At 38.5% G+C, this 20,000-nt stretch overlaps 1 protein-coding gene across 2 annotated transcripts in view; it reads right to left on the reverse strand.

The window, feature by feature from the left end:
• Positions 1-20,000, reverse strand: part of zbtb16a (zinc finger and BTB domain containing 16a) — a 402,353-nt gene that overhangs the window by 37,655 nt on the left and 344,698 nt on the right. For both annotated transcript variants that reach the window (XM_062049025.1, XM_062049026.1), the window contains one exon: positions 2,157-2,327. In XM_062049025.1, the coding sequence (XP_061905009.1) occupies positions 2,157-2,327 (171 nt within the window). The remainder of the gene's footprint in view (positions 1-2,156; positions 2,328-20,000) is intronic.

The raw sequence follows: 20,000 nt of genomic DNA on the forward strand, positions 1-20,000 counted from the left end.
GGTGACCCCAAACTTTTGAACGGTAGTGTATGTATGATTTTTTTCATATATAAGGCGCACTGGATTATAGGGCGCATTAAAGGAGTCATGTTATTATTAATTTTTTCTAAATGTAAAACACTTCCTTGTGGTCTACATAACATGTAATGGTGGTTCTTTGGTCAAAATGTTGCATAGATGATGTTTTACGGATCATCTTCAAGCCGCTTTCTGACAGTCGCTTCAGGATGCGCCGTTTTGTGGGCGGTCTTATTTACGTGGCTCACCTTCGGCAGCGTCTTCTCCTCGTTATCTTTGTTGTAGCGGTGTAGCGTGCAAGGACGGGAGTGGAAGAAGTGTCAAAAGATGGAGCTAACTGTTTTAATGACATTCGGACTTTACTTCAATCAATAACGGAGCAGCATCTCCTCATCCGGAAACAACAACAAATGTGTCCCGTGAAAAAACGTCCGACCGGAACTCTCTAATAACTAAAGTTCCTTGGGTGAATAATGTAAACTCACTACACCGGTATGTTTTAGCACTTTCATGGCGAGTTTACTGACAGACTACAAAGGCGGAAGCGCGCAAATTTTGCTTTTGCATAATATTGCGAAACAAAACGCCAGATAATATGTCTTACCTCAGAGGTGTCCAAAGTGCGGCCCGGGGGCCATTTGCGGCCCGCAGCTAATCGTTTACCGGCCCCCCACACATTCTGCAAAAATTGCAAAATTGATAGTATTGCAAAAATGTTAAAAAACATTTAAAAAAAGTGGAATGAGGTGAAATCTAACGAGAAAAAGTTGCAATGTTGACACAAAGCTGCCATGCAGGCTGTTTTTTTTCTTTTCTTTTCTCTTTGTTTATTTTTATTTTTTTTGCCATTGCTCAAAAAAAAAAGACAAAAAATCTCTGTTACAATGAATTATTACTTAAAAAAATTCACTTTAAAATGTTTTATGTGGAAAAAATATTGCATATATTGTGTGGTTGCCATAAAAACACATCAAGGTTTTATTTGACAAAAGAGCATAATACAAACAGAATAATAGTTCAGACGTAAAATCGACAGATATATCTGAAGTTGATCTCGTAATTTAAGTGTTAAAAGTAAAAAAAAAAGTAATAAAAATGTATCACTTTATGAGTGGGGGACCTTTTGGATCAATAATATATTTAGTAGGATTTTATTTAACATTTCACTGTGATTACTCAAAAATATTAAAGAATTAAAATCAATGGTGTCCTGCATTATTGATCTTTTAGGGCTCTAATTACTAAATACTGCATATTTCAGTTTTACTATAAAAACAAAGTTGTCTTTGACAGAAAAGGCCTAAAACCTTTTTTTTTTTTTTTTTTTTTACTTTATATCAACCTGAAGTTGATATAGAGATTTACTGTAAGCGTTAAATAAAAAAAGTAATACTAATTTGACTTATTTTTTACATTTTAATGACTGAGACCCTTTATGGTCCCCGGGAGCCCTAAAGGTTAAAAAAAAAAAAATCCATATATTTTGTTAAGGTTTGAAAATGAAAAATATCAAAATGGCCCCCGCTCCCTTAAATTTTTCCGTGTGCGACCCTCAGTGGAAAAAGTTTGGACACCCCTGTCTTACCTTATACACACACCATAATAATACTCCTATGTTGAAACACAGTACAGTCCATCAAGCGGTGCGGCTTCATAGCTTACCAAAGTTATACTTTGGTAACCGCCAAGGTTTCTCATTGTCCCATTGGGTTGAGTTTTTCCTTGCCCTGATGTGGGATCTGAGCCGAGGATGTCGTTGTGGCCTCTGCAGCCCTTTGAGACACTCGTGATTTAGGGCTATATAAGTAAACAATGATTGATTGATTGACTAAAATAGATAGATTTGTAATGTTGTATATTTTCAATGGAACATATAACATGTTGGTGTTGTTTACTTGAGTCATATTGCCATCATATTGCAGTCTTATGTTTGACTGCCATCTACTGGTCACACTTATCATTACACCATGTACCAAATAAAATTGCTTCGAGGTCGGTAAGCAAAACCAGAATTATTCCGTACATTAGGCGCACCGGGCTATAAGGCGCACTGTCGAGTTTTGAGAAAAAAACAAGGATTTTAAGTGCGCCTTATAGTCCGGAAAATACGGTATATAAACCGCGGTGCCTTCACTGACCTGTGTGCGAGCGTATGTGGCGTTTGAGCGCAGTGTGGCTCGGGAAGGTCCGGTTGCATTCGCTGCAGATGTAGCTGCGGACGCCGGCGTGGACCTCCATGTGCTGCTGCAACGCCGGCTGGGTCTGGAAACGCTTCCCGCAGAGCAGGCAGAAGATGGCCATGTCCGACCCTGAACACACGCAGAACATCGACAACAAATCAACATCAGGTCAATAATGCTTTATTTCCGTTTGGTTGGCTGCAAACACAATCTGCAGGTGTCGCCTCTAGTGGTGGAAATATGCTATTGCTCATTTGTACGGTACTATCGCATGTTGAAAAAGCCATATTGGACCAAAAATACAAAAAACTACTCTGTCTGGAGCCGCAAAAACTTAAAAAGCCTTATATAAGTGTTATAATGAAGGCATCACATAAAGTAAGTGTCTCAGAGGGTGAGATAACTCCTGGAAATTACTGGCTTAAAACGGCCTAAGGTATAGATGTGTGTGTCCAAGTTAAAGGAAAGGACAGGCTGTCTTCTTCTAATGGATTTATTACAATCTTTGCAAGCTGGGTAATGTTTGCTGTGGTCTGGAACAACATGGTATTGTTTGCTGTGGTCTGGAACAACATTGCGCACAATCAGAAATGCATCCAATATTACATACAGATAATGTGTCTATAAGACATGCAAATATAAATTAAATACACAGAGGACATAAGTCAGGGGTGTCCAAACTTTTTCCACTGAGGGCCGCACACGGAAAAATTAAAGCATGTGGGGGCCATTTTGATATTTTTCATTTTCAAACCATAACAAAATATATGCATTTTTTTATTTATTTTACCTTTAGGGGTCCCGGGGACCATAAAGGGTCTCAGTCATTAAAATGTTAAAAATAAGTCTGATTATTATTTTTTTTAAATTATTTAACGCTTACAGTAAATCTCTATATCAACTTCAAGTTGATATAAAGTAATACAAATTTTAAAAAATGTTTTATGGCTTTTCTGTCAAAAACAACTTCGTTTTTTTTATAGTAAAACTGAAATATGCAGTATTTTGTAATTAGAGCCCTAAAAGATCAATAATGCAGGACACCATTGATTTGAATTCTTTCATATTTTTGAGTAATCACAGTGAAAAGATAAATAAAAAATCACTAAATATATTTGGGATCCAAAAAGTGCCCCACTCATAAAGTGATACATTTTTATTAGGTTTTTCTTTTACTTTCAACACTTAAGTTACGAGATCAACTTCAGATATATCTGTCGATTTTATGCTGGAACTAGGGCTGCAACTAACAATTAATTTGATAATCGATTAATCTGTCGATTATTACTTCGATTAATCGATTAATAATCGGATAAAGGAGATAAACTACATTTCTATCCTTTCCAGTATTTTATTTTAAAAAACAGCATAATGGCACCATACTTATTTTGATTATTGTTTCTCAGCTGTTTGTAAATGTTGCAGTTTATAAATAAAGAATTATTAAAAAATAAATAAATAAAAATTTAAAAAAAAAAAAAAATATTAAAAGCCTCTGCGCATGCGCGTTACATAGATCCAACGAATCGATGACTAAATTAATCGGCAACTATAGCCCTAGCTGGAACTATTATTTTTTTTGTTTTATGCGCTTTTGTCAAAGAAAACTTTGATGTTTGTATATGGCTACTACACAATATATGCAATATTTACCACATAAAACATTTTAAAGTGAAATATTTGAAGTATTTGGAGCCCTGAAAATAATTCATTATAACATGGATTTTTTGTCATTATTTTTTTTTTTTTTGAGCAATGGCAAAAAAAAAAGAAAAATGAAGAAATGCAAAAGAAAAAAAAACAGCCTGCATGGCAGCTTTTGTGTCAACATTGCAACTTTTTCTCATTAGATTTCACCTCATTCCACTTTTTTTAATGTTCTTTTTTATTTTTACAATAGTATTTCCAGAATGTGTGGCGGGCCGGTAAACAATTAGCTGCGGGCCACAAATGGCCCCCGGGCCGCACTTTGGACACCCCTGACATAAGTAAAGGAAATTAAATATAGCTACAAACGAGGCATAATGATGCAATATGTACACACGGCTAGCATAAATAGCATGTTAGCATGGATTATTAGCACTCCACGCAAGTCAGTGATATCAACAAAGCTCACCTTTGTGCATTCACGCACAGCATAAAACGTTTGGTGGACAAAATAAGACATAGGAGTGGCATAAAACACGTCTTTCTGTGGCAGCGACGGAGAAAGTTCCACATGTAAACAAACTACGATGAGTTCAAGGCTCGCTAAAATTAGTAGGACAAAAACGGTGCTTGCCAAATACTCTCATCAGTGAAGCATGTATAATATAAACAGTGGGATTTCTAACTAGCCTAAATAGCATGTTAGCATGGATTATTAGCACTCCACGCAAGTCAGTGACATCAACAAAGCTCACCTTTGTGCATTCACGCACAGCATAAAATGTTTGGTGGACAAAATGAGACAAAGAAGGAGTGGCATAAAACACGTCTTTCTGTGGCAGCGACGGAGAAAGTTGTACATGTTAAAGTTAAAGTTAAAGTTAAAGTACCAATGATTGTCACACACACACTAGGTGTGGTGAAATTTGTCCTCTGCATTTGACCCATCCCTTTGATCACCCCCTGGGAGGTGAGGGGAGCAGTGGGCAGCAGCGGGCAGCAGCGTAGCCGCGCCCGGGAATCTTTTTTGGTGAATTAACCCCCAATTCCAACCCTTGATGCTGAGTGCCAAGCAGGGAGGTAATGGGTCCCATTTTTTATAGTCTTTGGTATGACCCGGCCGGGGTTTGAACTCACAACCTACCGATCTCAGGGCGGACACTCTAACCACTAGGCCACTGAGTAGGTATGTAAACAAACTACGATGAGTTCAAGGCTCGCTAAAATTAGTAGGACAAAACGGTGCTTGCCAAATTCTCTCATCAGTGAAGCATGTATAATATAAACAGTGGGATTTCTAACTAGCCTAAATAGCATGTTAGCATGGATTATTAGCACTCCACGCAAGTCAGTGACGTCAACAAAGCTCACCTTTGTGCATTCACGCACAGCACAAAACGTTTGGTGGACAAAATGAGACAAAGGAGTGGCATAAAACACGTCTTTCTGTGGCAGCGACGGAGAAAGTTCTACATGTAAACAAACTACGATGAGTTCAAGGCTCGCTAAAATTAGTAGGACAAAACGGTGCTTGCCAAATACTCTCATCAGTGAAGCATGTATAATATAAACAGTGGGATTTCTAACTAGCCTAAATAGCATGTTAGCATGGATTATTAGCACTCCACGCAAGTCAGTGACATCAACAAAGCTCACCTTTGTGCATTCACGCACAGCATAAAACGTTTGGTGGACAAAATGAGACATAGGAGTGGCATAAAACACGTCTTTCTGTGGCAGCGACGGAGAAAGTTCTACATGTAAACAAACTACGATGAGTTCAAGGCTCGCTAAAATTAGTAGGACAAAAACGGTGCTTGCCAAATACTCTCATCAGTGAAGCATGTATAATATAAACAGTGGGATTTCTAACTAGCCTAAATAGCATGCTAGCATGGATTATTAGCACTCCACGCAAGTCAGTGACATCAACAAAGCTCACCTTTGTGCATTCACGCACAGCATAAAATGTTTGGTGGACAAAATGAGACAAAGAAGGAGTGGCATAAAACACGTCTTTCTGTGGCAGCGACGGAGAAAGTTCTACATGTTAAAGTTAAAGTTAAAGTACCAATGATTGTCACACACACACTAGGTGTGGTGAAATTTGTCCTCTGCATTTGACCCATCCCCTTGATCACCCCCTGGGAGGTGAGGGGAGCAGTGGGCAGCAGCGTAGCCGCGCCCGGGAATCTTTTTTGGTGATTTAACCCCCAATTCCAACCCTTGATGCTGAGTGCCAAGCAGGGAGGTAATGGGTCCCATTTTTTATAGTCTTTGGTATGACCTGGCCGGGGTTTGAACTCACAACCTACCGATCTCAGGGCGGACACTCTAACCACTAGGCCACTGAGTAGGTATGTAAACAAACTACGATGAGTTCAAGGCTCGCTAAAATTAGTAGGACAAAACGGTGCTTGCCAAATTCTCTCATCAGTGAAGCATGTATAATATAAACAGTGGGATTTCCAACTAGCCTAAATAGCATGTTAGCATGGATTATTAGCACTCCACGCAAGTCAGTGACGTCAACAAAGCTCACCTTTGTGCATTCACGCACAGCACAAAACGTTTGGTGGACAAAATGAGACAAAGAAGGAGTGGCATAAAACACGTCTTTCTGTGGCAGCGACGGAGAAAGTTGTACATGTAAACAAACTACGATGAGTTCGAGGCTCGCTAAAATTTGTAGGACAAAACGGTGCTTGCCAAATACTCTCATCAGTGAAGCATGTATAATATAAACAGTGGGATTTCTAACAAGCCTAAATAGCATGTTAGCATGGATTATTAGCACTCCACGCAAGTCAGTAACGTCAACAAAGCTCACCTTTGTGCATTCACGCACAGCATAAAACGTTTGGTGGACAAAATGAGACAAAGAAGGAGTGGCATAAAACACGTCTTTCTGTGGCAGCGACGGAGAAAGTTCTACATGTAAACAAACTACGATGAGTTCGAGGCTCGCTAAAATTAGTAGGACAAAAACGGTGCTTGCCAAATACTCTCATCAGTGAAGCATGTATAATATAAACAGTGGGATTTCTAACTAGCCTAAATAGCATGTTAGCATGGATTATTAGCACTCCACGCAAGTCAGTGACATCAACAAAGCTCACCTTTGTGCATTCACGCACAGCATAAAATGTTTGGTGGACAAAATGAGACAAAGAAGGAGTGGCATAAAACACGTCTTTCTGTGGCAGCGACGGAGAAAGTTGTACATGTTAAAGTTAAAGTTAAAGTTAAAGTACCAATGATTGTCACACACACTAGGTGTGGTGAAATTTGTCCTCTGCATTTGACCCATCCCCTTGATCACCCCCTGGGAGGTGAGGGGAGCAGTGGGCAGCAGCGTAGCCGCGCCCGGGAATCTTTTTTGGTGATTTAACCCCCAATTCCAACCCTTGATGCTGAGTGCCAAGCAGGGAGGTAATGGGTCCCATTTTTTATAGTCTTTGGTATGACCCGGCCGGGGTTTGAACTCACAACCTACCGATCTCAGGGCGGACACTCTAACCACTAGGCCACTGAGTAGGTATGTAAACAAACTACGATGAGTTCAAGGCTCGCTAAAATTAGTAGGACAAAACGGTGCTTGCCAAATTCTCTCATCAGTGAAGCATGTATAATATAAACAGTGGGATTTCTAACTAGCCTAAATAGCATGTTAGCATGGATTATTAGCACTCCACGCAAGTCAGTGACGTCAACAAAGCTCACCTTTGTGCATTCACGCACAGCACAAAACGTTTGGTGGACAAAATGAGACAAAGAAGGAGTGGCATAAAACACGTCTTTCTGTGGCAGCGACGGAGAAAGTTGTACATGTAAACAAACTACGATGAGTTCGAGGCTCGCTAAAATTAGTAGGACAAAACGGTGCTTGCCAAATACTCTCATCAGTGAAGCATAAACACAAACATATTAAACAGTGGGCTTTCTAACAATTAGGAAGGTTTGTGTTAAGTTTGTTCTACTACAGAAACATTATTAAAACAACAAATGTATTTCCCCCCCATCTTTTTCCACTAGGGCGGTGCTAAAGAGCCACATGCAGCTCTCGAGCCGCGGGTTAAACCGATGTTCGTCTATTTCATAGTCTTTTGCAACCTTCTCTCGGAAATGTGCCTCCTTGTGGGACTTTAATTTATCTAAAAAAAATACATTATATATCGTAATAATGACACACTTTATTCACAGAACACTATTTAAAAACTTTACAGGGTAATAAAAAATGCACACACACACAAAACAGAATATACGCAGACACAACGTCAAAAACATAAGTATGCATTAAACATAAATAACCTCAATTTGGGAAAAACTCATCAACACAGTGCACTCAATCCAACTATGACACAGGAAAACACTTTCAAAAAACCTTTATATTGCAAACTCAACCATGTCTTTTTAATAATACATTTTAATCAATTATATAATCTTAATTATAAGCAATTGTTATTAAATGCATATGTTTTGTAAATATTTAAAATAATTATTTAAAAATCCACATGAACAGTATGTCTAATCAACTACAGTATGTATAAAAAATATTCTAGATAATAATAAGTGAATTTATTAAATAACTAAACTTGGTCAAAAACTGGACCAACAAATTATAATAATTCCATTAATTGTGTTATTTTTCCTTAAAATGTGTTACAAATAAATTCTACATAAAAAGTTAAAAAAGTTAAAAGTACCAATGATTGTCACACACACACTAGGTGTGGCGAAATTATTCTCTGCATTGGACCCATCACCCTTGATCACCCCTGGGAGGTGAGGGGAGCAGTGAGCAGCAGCGGTGGCCACGCCCGGGAATCATTTTTGGTGATTTAACCCCCAATTCCAACCCTTGATGCTGAGTGCCAAGCAGAGAGGTAATGGGTCCCATTTTTATAGTCTTTGGTATGACTCGGCCGGGGTTTGAACTCCCAACCTACCGATCTCAGGGCGGACACTCTAACCACTAGGCCACTGAGTAGGTTAATTATAATTATAGGTGAATCCATCAAAATTAATCCTATTAAATGATGTACTCTAAAACTGAATGTTTTTAAACAAATAATAATAATACACTGAATTGTGTTATTTTTCAAAATAATGTGTTAAAAATATATTGTACATAATTATAGTTGAATCCATTAAAAACAATCCTACTAAATGACTTAGTCTAAAACTGAACCAACATGAATGTTTTTAAACAAATGATAAAAATATAATTGTTATTTTTCAAAATTCCGTGTTAAAAATACAGTACAGGCCAAAAGTTAGGACGCACCTTCACCTCATTCTATGCGTTTTCTTTATTTTCATGACTATTTACATTGTAGATTGTCACTGAAGGCATCAAAACTGTGAATGAACACATGCGGAGTTATGCACTTAACAAAAAAAGGTGAAATAACTTCAAAATAGCCACCCTTTGCTCTGATTACAGTTCTGCACACTCTTGGCATTCTCTGGATGAGCTTCAAGAGGTAGTCACCTGAAAGGGTTTTCACTTCACAGGTGTCATACTTTTGATGCCTTCAGTGACAATCTACATCTAAAATAAAGAAAAATAAAGAAAACACACTGAATGAGAAGGTGTGTCCAAACGTTTGGCCAGTACTGTACATTCTAGATAATTAGAGGTGAATCCATTAAAAAAATAATCTTACTAAATGATCGAACCAACATGAGTGTTTTTAAAAAAGTAATAAGACTATGTCCCCTCGCTGGGAACGCCTCAGGATCCCCTTGGGAGGAGCTGGACGAAGGGGCTGGGGGGGGGGGGGGGGAGAGTGAAGCCTGGGCTTCTCTGCTTAGGCTGCTGCCCCCGCGACTCCACCTCGAATAGATCATGGATGGATGGACTAATAGTAATTAACTGGGTTATTTTTCACAAGACATTAAACACAATTAAATCTGGTTTCCACATGAACAACTAGAATCAAATGTAATATGCATTCAAAATGAATTACTTAGATTTAACATTTTTCCTACTAATTTACTAATTTAAGTGTTTGCACATTCTCAAGTTAAGTGACTCTAGCGCCACAATCAGGAGTAACCAAGGGAAGAAATAAAAAATAAAAAAAAGCGCATGCATATTGATAATTTACCACAGGAGATGTGATACATGCCAGCATCCATATTTTACTCCTACCTAGGTGTGTGTGTGCGCGTGTGTGTGTGGTTGATATTTACATCCTAGCAGTGTGATTGATGTGCCTATGCGATGACAAAGCATTGCACACCATACGTTGAAGATAAACATCTCCAATGCTTCAATCCAGTCTTGACTTTTTCCTTCCAGCGGAGATAAAGAGCACACACGGTCGACAAACACGTCAAATCGCCAACAAACACACACACACACACACACACACACACACACACACACACACACACACACACTCGCACGCTCCCTTGAACACACATTGGACACTTTTTCAATTACCAGGCCACAGGCAGGGTGGGCTGAAGAGAAACTCTGGGGAAGAACTGGACTTGTTGGAGCTCAGTTTCCATTTCATCAGTCAATAAGGCATCTTTTGGGCCAAGCTGACACTAATTCAAAAATCTATGAAGAGCGGAGCTTGCTCACACCCAGCGCAGGGTGAGGAGCCGGATCAAATATACCGACTCAGTAAAAGTGCTGTCCTATGTTGATTAGTGGTTTTACTTGTCATGTGCTAGGAAACCGGACAGCTTTCCAAAATGTCAGTGTTTTATTTTGAAGCCAATTGTCATTCAGGCTTTTAATATACAAACCCCAAAACCAGTGAAGTTGGCACGTTGTGTAATTCGTAAATAAAAACACGATACAATGATTTGCAAATCCTTTTCAACAAATAAGCAGGGGCGTCCATGGTAACGTTGCTTGGATGGCAACATATGTTGCTCCAAAACCTGTATGTACCTTTCAGCATTAATGTGTAAGTTACCCATGTCTTGGGCACTAATACACCCCCATACCATCACACATGCTGCCTTTTACACTTTGCGCCTATAACAATCCGGATGGTTCAATTTTCGCAAAACACTCCGCGAAAATGGCCGACACGCAGCGGGGGCGTTGCATAAACATGTCCAACGTACCTCCGAAACAGCACGGCGCAATCATGGCGGATGCAGCAACGCACTCGACAAACATGGCCGACATGCTGCGAGAAACTACATAAGCATTCGGTGTACATTATGTAACACATTATGTAACACACGCACACAACTATGGCGGACTTCCGGCAACATATTCCGCAAATATGGCCGACATGCTGTACAGGATGCTCCACAACCATGGCAGATGCAGCAACACACTCCACAAACATGGCTGACATGCTCCGAGAAACTCCATAAACAATACTGTAACACACTCTATGCATTCGGTGTATATTATGTAACACACACACACACACACACACACACACACACACACACACACACACACACACACACACACACACACACACACACACACACACACACACACACACACACACACACACACACACACACACACACACACACACACACACACACACACACACACACACACACCTAGTGGTTAGAGCAGGGGTCACCAACCTTTTTGAAACCAAGAGCTACTTCTTGTGTACTGATTAATGCGAAGGGCTACCAGTTTGATACACACTTAAATAAATTGCCAGAAATAGCCAATTTGCTCAATTTACCTTTAACTCTATGTTATTATTAATAATGAATGATATTTACACTTAATTGAACGGTTTAAAAGAGGGGAAAACACGAAAAAAATGACAATTAAATTTTGAAACATAGTTTATCTTCAATTTCGACTCTTTAAAATTCAAAATTCAACCGAAAAAAAGAAGAGAAAAACTAGCTTATTCGAATCTTTTTGAAAATATTAAAAAAAGAATTTATGGAACATCATTAGTAATTTTTCCTGATTAAGATTACTTTTAGAATTTTGATGACATGTTTTAAATAGGTTAAAATCCAATCTACACTTTGTTAGAATATATAACAAATTGGACCAAGCTATATTTGTAACAAAGACAAATCTTTATTTGTTCTAGATTTTCCAGAACAAAAATTTAAATTTGATTCTACAGATTTTCTAGATTTGCCAGAATATTTTTTTTAAATTTTAATCATAACAAGTTTAAAGAAATATTTCACAAATATTCTTCGTCGAAAAAACAGAAGCTAAAATGAAGAATTAAATTAAAATGTATTTATTATTCTTTACAATAAAAAAAATAAATTTACTTGAACATTGATTTAAATTGTCAAGAAAGAAGAGGAAGGACTTTAAAAGGTAAAAAGGTATATGTGTTTAAAAATCCTAAAATCATTTTTAAGGTTGTATTTTTTCTCTAAAATTGTCTTTCTGAAAGTTATAAGAAGCAAAGTAAAAAAAATTAATGAATTTATTTAAACAAGTGAAGACCAAGTCTTTAAAATATTTTCTTGGATTTTCAAATTCTATTTGAGTTTTGTCTCTCTTAGAATTAAAAATGTCGGGCAAAGCGAGATCAGCTTGCTAGTAAATAAATACAATTTAAAAAATAGAGGCAGCTCACTGGTAAGTGCTGCTATTTGAGCTATTTTTAGAACAGGCCAGCGGGCTACTCATCTGGTCCTTACGGGCTACCTGGTGCCCGCGGGCACCGCGTTGGTGACCCCTGGGTTAGAGTGTCCGCCCTGAGATCGGTAGGTTGTGCGTTCAAACCCCGGCCGAGTCATACCAAAGACTATAAAAATGGGACCCATTACCTCCCTGCTTGGCACTCAGCATCAAGGGTTGGAATTGGGGGTTAAATCGCTGTGGAGGGGGGCGTGGCCTGCGGGCCTGCCGCGGAACGGTGGTGTGCAAGGACCGGCCTCGAAGACAGCGACAGGTGAGTGGATGGCCCAGGTGGACCTTGTTATCTAATCACCTGTCGCCTTTATTAGCAGCAGCCGGAATGAGACACGCTGTTGGAGCTGGAGTGGAAGCGAGAGAGAGCCGAGACGCAGAAAACACTTTGCTGGAAAGCAAAGCACCTGCACTATTTTCATGGATATAAAACAGTGTTGTAACCCTGATCCGGGCTCTTGTGGCAGTGTGCGGTGGTCTGAGGAACCCACTGGAGGGCAACCTCCACAATCGCCAAAAATGATTCCCGGGCGTGGCCACCGCTGCTGCTCACTGCTCCCCTCACCTCCCAGGGGGTGATCAAGGGTGATGGGTCAAATGCAGAGAATAATTTTGCCACACCTAGTGTGTGTGACAATCATGGGTACACACACACACACACACACACACACACACACACACACACACACACACACACACACACACACACACACACACACACACACACACACACACACACACACACACACACCTATGGCGGTCTTCGGGCAACATATTCCACAAATATGGCTGACTATACTGCTATACAACGTTCTCCCTGACCACCTGAGGGCACCACAGACTGTGGATGCTTTTTAAAAGGGCTTAAAAACCCTTCTTTTAAAAAAAGCCTTTTTTTAGATACATGCATACTACTTCTAGCTATTTGGCTGTTCTAGTTTTTATTTTTATTTATTTTTATTATCTTTTTATTTTGTATTTTTTAATACACTGTAGCACTTTGAGGTTGTTTACTCAATGTAAAGTGCTTTTTACAAATAAAATATATGATTATTATTATTATTATTATTATTATTATACATGATGCTCCATTAATATGGCAGATGCAGCAACACACTCCACAAACATGGCCACATAAGCAATACTGTAACACACTCCATGCATTTGGTGTATATTATGTAACACACACACACACACACACACACACACACACACACACACACACACACACACACACACACACACACACACACACACACACACACACACACACACACACACACACACACACACACACACACACACACACACACACACACACACACACACCTATGGCGGTCTTCGGGCAACATATTCCACAAATATGGCCGACATGCTATACAACGCTCTCCCTGACCACCTGAGGGCACCACAGACTGTGGATGCTTTTTAAAAGGGCTTAAAAACCCTTCTTTTAAAAAAAGCCTTTTTTTTAGATACATGCATACTACCGGTACTTCTAGCTATTTGGCTGTTCTAGTTTTTTTTATTTTTTTATTTTGTATTTTTTAATACACTGTAGCACTTTGAGGTTGTTTACTCAATGTAAAGTGCTTTTTACAAATAAAATATATGATTATTATTATTATTATTATTATACATGATGCTCCATTAATATGGCAGATGCAGCAACACACTCCACAAACATGGCTACATAAGCAATACTGTAACACACTCCATGCATTTGGTGTACATTATGTAACACACACACACACACACAAAAAAAAGGCCGACATGCTATACATGATGCTCCATTAATATGGCAAATGCAGCAACACACTCCACAAACATGGCTCAATAAGCAATACTGTGACACACTCCATGCATTTAGTGTACATCATGTAACACACACACACACACACACACACACACACACACACACACACACACACAACTATGGCGGACCTCCGGCAACATATTCCACAAAAAAGGCCAACATGCTATACCGATGCTCCATTAATATGGTAAATGCAGCAACACACTCCACAAACATGGTGGACACAAACTGTCACCTACTCAACACACACACAACCAACGTGTCGTCAAAACACTCCACAAACATGGCCGACGCGCTGCGACGTACTCCACAAACATGCTGTAAGGCCCTCCACTAATATGGTGGACATGCACGCTACAAACCCGGCCAATTAGCCCATGCTCTCCCCACAAATCCTGGTTACTTTCCGTAAGAAAACCTCCTAAAATTCCCCGCGCCGACGTGCCCGCTGGAGCAGAAAAACAGCTCATAAAGGAGACTTTATTTATAGATGCATTCAAAGTGGAGCGTCGAGGCGGTGTGAATGTTAATTATTAGCTAATCTCGTTTAAGTTTACAATAGCGCGCACATAAAGCGGCTCGTGCAGATGGCTGCTCGCTGTTTACTGCACAAATGCAGCTTGGAAACAGATAAAAACGGAGGATGTTTGGATGGCGAACTGTCAGCGAAGGCACCGCGGGAGCACACTTTTTGGAGCCCCTGCACCAGAGTCTGCAGTGCACACCTTGATTAAAGGAAATTAAGTGCTACAAACGATGTCTGTGAGCTGTGCGCGTGTTGTCGCCCGCTGATGAATGAAGAGAGCGTCGGAGAGATAAGAAGAAAAAAAAAAAAGGGGAGGAAAAGGTGGGAGAAAAGTAGTTGACCCAGCAGGTCCATTACAGTGTAAAATTGAGTCAGCCCAAAGTGACACCTGGAGGAGTAGGAGCAGCACTCGTGTGTGTGTGTGTGTTTGTTTCAGTCCTGTTGTGGAATAATTTACCTCCTCTAACCAGCCTCCCGCTCTGTCTCCCGCATCTATTTATAAAAAAAAAAAAAAAAAAAAAGGCCTCGGTCCGGTAATGCAGGGGAAGGAGGAGTGCCGGTGGAATGGCAGGGCTGCCGTTATTTAAGTGGGGACGGACAGAGCGGCGTAATGGAGAGGAATACTCCCCAAAGGGAGGCGACAGCGGTCAGGTGGCCTCGGCCCGCGCGGAACGGCGCTGTAAAAGGACGAGGCCGGGGCGGGTAATGCTTTGTGGCGCCCCCTGTGGGTTGTGTTACTTAGTAACGTCGGGCAGACAGTGTGGCTGAGTCATGTATACGTTCGGATACCTCGATCCCTGACGGACTCGGGAGAAGTGCTGGCTTTCGGGTTGATAGCTCGGGCTTTTAGCTCGGTAGTTGGCACGCTCGTTTCTCATGCCGGCGACCCCTGGTTTGAGTTCCAGGTGGAACAAAAAGGAGGGACTGAACCACTTACAGTAAATAGACAAATGGTCAATTTATTAAGTTAAAGTTAAAGTACCAATGATTGTCACACACACACGAGGTGTGGCGAAATTATTCTCTGCATTTGACCCATCACCCTTGATCACCCCCTGGGAGGTGAGGGGAGCAGTGGGCAGCAGCGGTGGCCGCGCCCGGGAATCATTTGTGGATGAGTTGAATGTGTTGAAGGTGTAAAGGTTTGAGTGGGTTGAAGAATGTGGGAATTGTGGAAGTTTGAAAAATGGATAGTTCATTTTGAATGGGGGAAATGTCACTAAAAACTGGGAATCCGGGAATTTGTTTATAATTGTTGAAAGGGAGCACACAATTCCTGAAGAGGCTGAATATTTTGAAGTTGGAATGGTTTGAATCGGATAAAAAACATTTGGGAGTTGTGGAACTTTGAAAAATGTCCCATTCTTTTCAATAGGAATTTCATGGAAATTTGGGAATTTCGGGAAAAGGGGGAGTTTTTTTGGAAAATGCTTAAAAAAAAGGTTTTTTTAATTTTTGGTGTTGGAATTTTTTAAATCGGTCGAAAAATGTTGAAAGAGTAACATTTTTAAATGAGAAATGGTATTACGTAATTCCTGGAATTTCGGGAAAACCGGGAATTTGTTTTTTGTCCTGATTAGGAGGAATGTTTTGATGGTGGAAAGGTTGAAATGGGTTGAAAAATGTGAAAGGAGTCATCGCACTAAAAAAGGTTGGATATATGGTTAGAAAAAGACAGGAATTCCTGGAAATTTGTTGAACGTGGAAAAATGGTTGTTTGATTTCCCAGGATAAATTGAATGTGTTGAAGGTGTAAAGGTTTGAGTGGGTTGAAGAATGTGGCAATTGTGGAAGTTTGAAAAATGGATAGTTCATTTTGAATGGGGGAAATGTCACTAAAAACTGGGAATCCGGGAATTTGTTTATAATTGTTGAAAGGGAGCACACAATTCCTGAAGAGGCTGAATATTTTGAAGTTGGAATGGTTTGAATCGGATAAAAAACATTTGGGAGTTGTGGAACTTTGAAAAATGTCCCATTCTTTTCAATAGGAATTTCATGGAAATTTGGGAATTTCGGGAAAAGGGGGAGTTTTTTTTGGAAAATGCTTAAAAAAAAAGTTTATTTTAATTTTTGGTGTTGGAATTTTTTTAAATCGGTCGAAAAATGTTGAAAGAGTAACATTTTTAAAATGAGAAATGGTATTACGTAATTCCTGGAATTTCGGGAAAACCGGGAATTTGTTTTTTGTCCTGAATAGGAGGAATGTTTTGATGGTGGAAAGGTTGAAATGGGTTGAAAAATGTGAAAGGAGTCATCGCACTAAAAAAGGTTGGATATATGGTTAGAAAAAGACAGGAATTCCTGGAAATTTGTTGAACGTGGAAAAATGGTTGTTTGATTTCCCAGGATCAATTGAATGTGTTGAAGGTGTAAAGGTTTGAGTGGGTTGAAGAATGTGGGAATTGTGGAAGTTTGAAAAATGGATAGTTCATTTTGAATGGAGAAAATGTCACTAAAAACTGCAAATTCTAGGGAATCCGGGAATTTGTTTATAATTGTTGAAAGGGAGCACACAATTCCTGAATATTTTGAAGTTGGAATGGTTTGAATCGGATAAAAAACATTTGGGAGTTGTGGAACTTTGAAAAATGTCCCATTCTTTTCAATAGGAATTTCATGGAAATTTGGGAATTTCGGGAAAAGGGGGAGTTTTTTTGGAAAATGCTTAAAAAAAAAGTTTATTTTAATTTTTGGTGTTGGAATTTTTTAAATCGGTCGAAAAATGTTGAAAGAGTAACATTTTTAAAATGAGAAATGGTATTACGTAATTCCTGGAATTTCGGGAAAACCGGGAATTTGTTTTTTGTCCTGATTAGGAGGAATGTTTTGATGGTGGAAAGGTTGAAATGGGTTGAAAAATGTGAAAGGAGTCATCGCACTAAAAAAGGTTGGATATATGGTTAGAAAAAGACAGGAATTCCTGGAAATTTGTTGAACGTGGAAAAATGGTTGTTTGATTTCCCAGGATCAATTGAATGTGTTGAAGGTGTAAAGGTTTGAGTGGGTTGAAGAATGTGGGAATTGTGGAAGTTTGAAAAATGGATAGTTCATTTTGAATGGGGGAAATGTCACTAAAAACTGGGAATCCGGGAATTTGTTTATAATTGTTCAAAGGGAGCACACAATTCCTGAAGAGGCTGAATATTTTGAAGTTGGAATGGTTTGAATCGGATAAAAAACATTTGGGAGTTGTGGAACTTTGAAAAATGTCCCATTCTTTTCTATAGGAATTTCATGGAAATTTGGGAATTTTGGGAAAAGGGGGAGTTTTTTTGGAAAATGCTTAAAAAAAAAGTTTATTTTAATTTTTGGTGTTGGAATTTTTTTAAATCGGTCGAAAAATGTTGAAAGAGTAACATTTTTAAATGAGAAATGGTATTACGTAATTCCTGGAATTTCGGGAAAACCGGGAATTTGTTTTTTGTCCTGATTAGGAGGAATGTTTTGATGGTGGAAAGGTTGAAATGGGTTGAAAAATGTGAAAGGAGTCATCGCACTAAAAAAGGTTGGATATATGGTTAGAAAAAGACAGGAATTCCTGGAAATTTGTTGAACGTGGAAAAATGGTTGTTTGATTTCCCAGGATAAATTGAATGTGTTGAAGGTGTAAAGGTTTGAGTGGGTTGAAGAATGTGGGAATTGTGGAAGTTTGAAAAATGGATAGTTCATTTTGAATGGAGAAAATGTCACTAAAAACTGCAAATTCTAGGGAATCCGGGAATTTGTTTATAATTGTTGAAAGGGAGCACACAATTCCTGAATATTTTGAAGTTGGAATGGTTTGAATCGGATAAAAAACATTTGGGAGTTGTGGAACTTTGAAAAATGTCCCGTTCTTTTCAATAGGAATTTCATGGAAATTTGGGAATTTCGGGAAAAGAGGGAGTTTTTTGTGTACTGTAACAAAAAGTGGTTCGGTTTTTTTAATTTACAGTAACTCACTGTAAAAACTGTAGATTTTACAAGAAAAAACCGGGAGCTCAGTCTCAAGAATTTTACTGTATAAAATGTAGTACCGTTTTTCCATTTACGGTAATATACTGTAAAAAAACACTGTATATGTTATGGTAAAATTTTGGCGACTGAGCTAGCAGGTGTTTACCGTAAAATTTATTGTCATTTTTACTGTGTACAATCTGATGGATATGCTTGGAAATCATAAATCAAGCCTATATTTAAGTAAATATATATATATATATATATATTAGGGCTGCAACAACTAATCGATTACATCGATTAAAATCGATTATAAAAGTAGTTGGCGATTAATTTAGTCATCGATTCGTTGGATCTATGCTATGCGCATGCGCAGAGGCAATTTTTTTATTTTTTTTTAATAAACCTTTATTTATAAACTGCCACATGTACAAACAGCTGAGAAACAATAATCAAAATAAGTATGGTGCCAGCATGCAGTTTTTTTTTCAATAAAATACTGGAAAGGATAGAAATGTATTTTGTCTCTTGTATCCGATTATTTATCGATTAATCAAAGTAATAATCGACAGATTAATCGATTATCAAATTAATCGTTAGTTGCAGCCCTATATATATATATATATATATATATATATATATATATATATATATATATATATATATATATATATATACACATATATATACACATATATATAAATAAATAAATAAATAAATAAATATATATATATATATATATATATATATATATATATATATATATATATATATATATATATATATATATATATATATATATATATATATATATATATATATATATATATATATATATATATATATACACTACCGTTCAAAAGTTTGGGGTCACCCAAACAATTTTGTGGAATAGCCTTCATTTCTAAGAACAAGAATAGACTGTCGAGTTTCAGATGAAAGTTCTCTTTTTCTGGCCATTTTGAGCGTTTAATTGACCCCACAAATGTGATGCTCCAGAAACTCAATCTGCTCAAAGGAAGGTCAGTTTTGTAGCTTCTGTAACGAGCTAAACTGTTTTCAGATGTGTGAACATGATTGCACAAGGGTTTTCTAATCATCAATTAGCCTTCTGAGCCAATGAGCAAACACATTGTACCATTAGAACACTGGCGTGATAGTTGCTGGAAATGGGCTTCTATACACCTATGTAGATATTGCACCAAAAACCAGACATTTGCAGCTATAATAGTCATTTACCACAATAGCAATGTATAGAGT

The sequence above is a fragment of the Entelurus aequoreus genome, linkage group LG05 (genome assembly GCF_033978785.1).
Source record: "Entelurus aequoreus isolate RoL-2023_Sb linkage group LG05, RoL_Eaeq_v1.1, whole genome shotgun sequence".
In the NCBI taxonomy this organism is placed as follows: Eukaryota; Metazoa; Chordata; class Actinopteri; order Syngnathiformes; family Syngnathidae; genus Entelurus; species Entelurus aequoreus.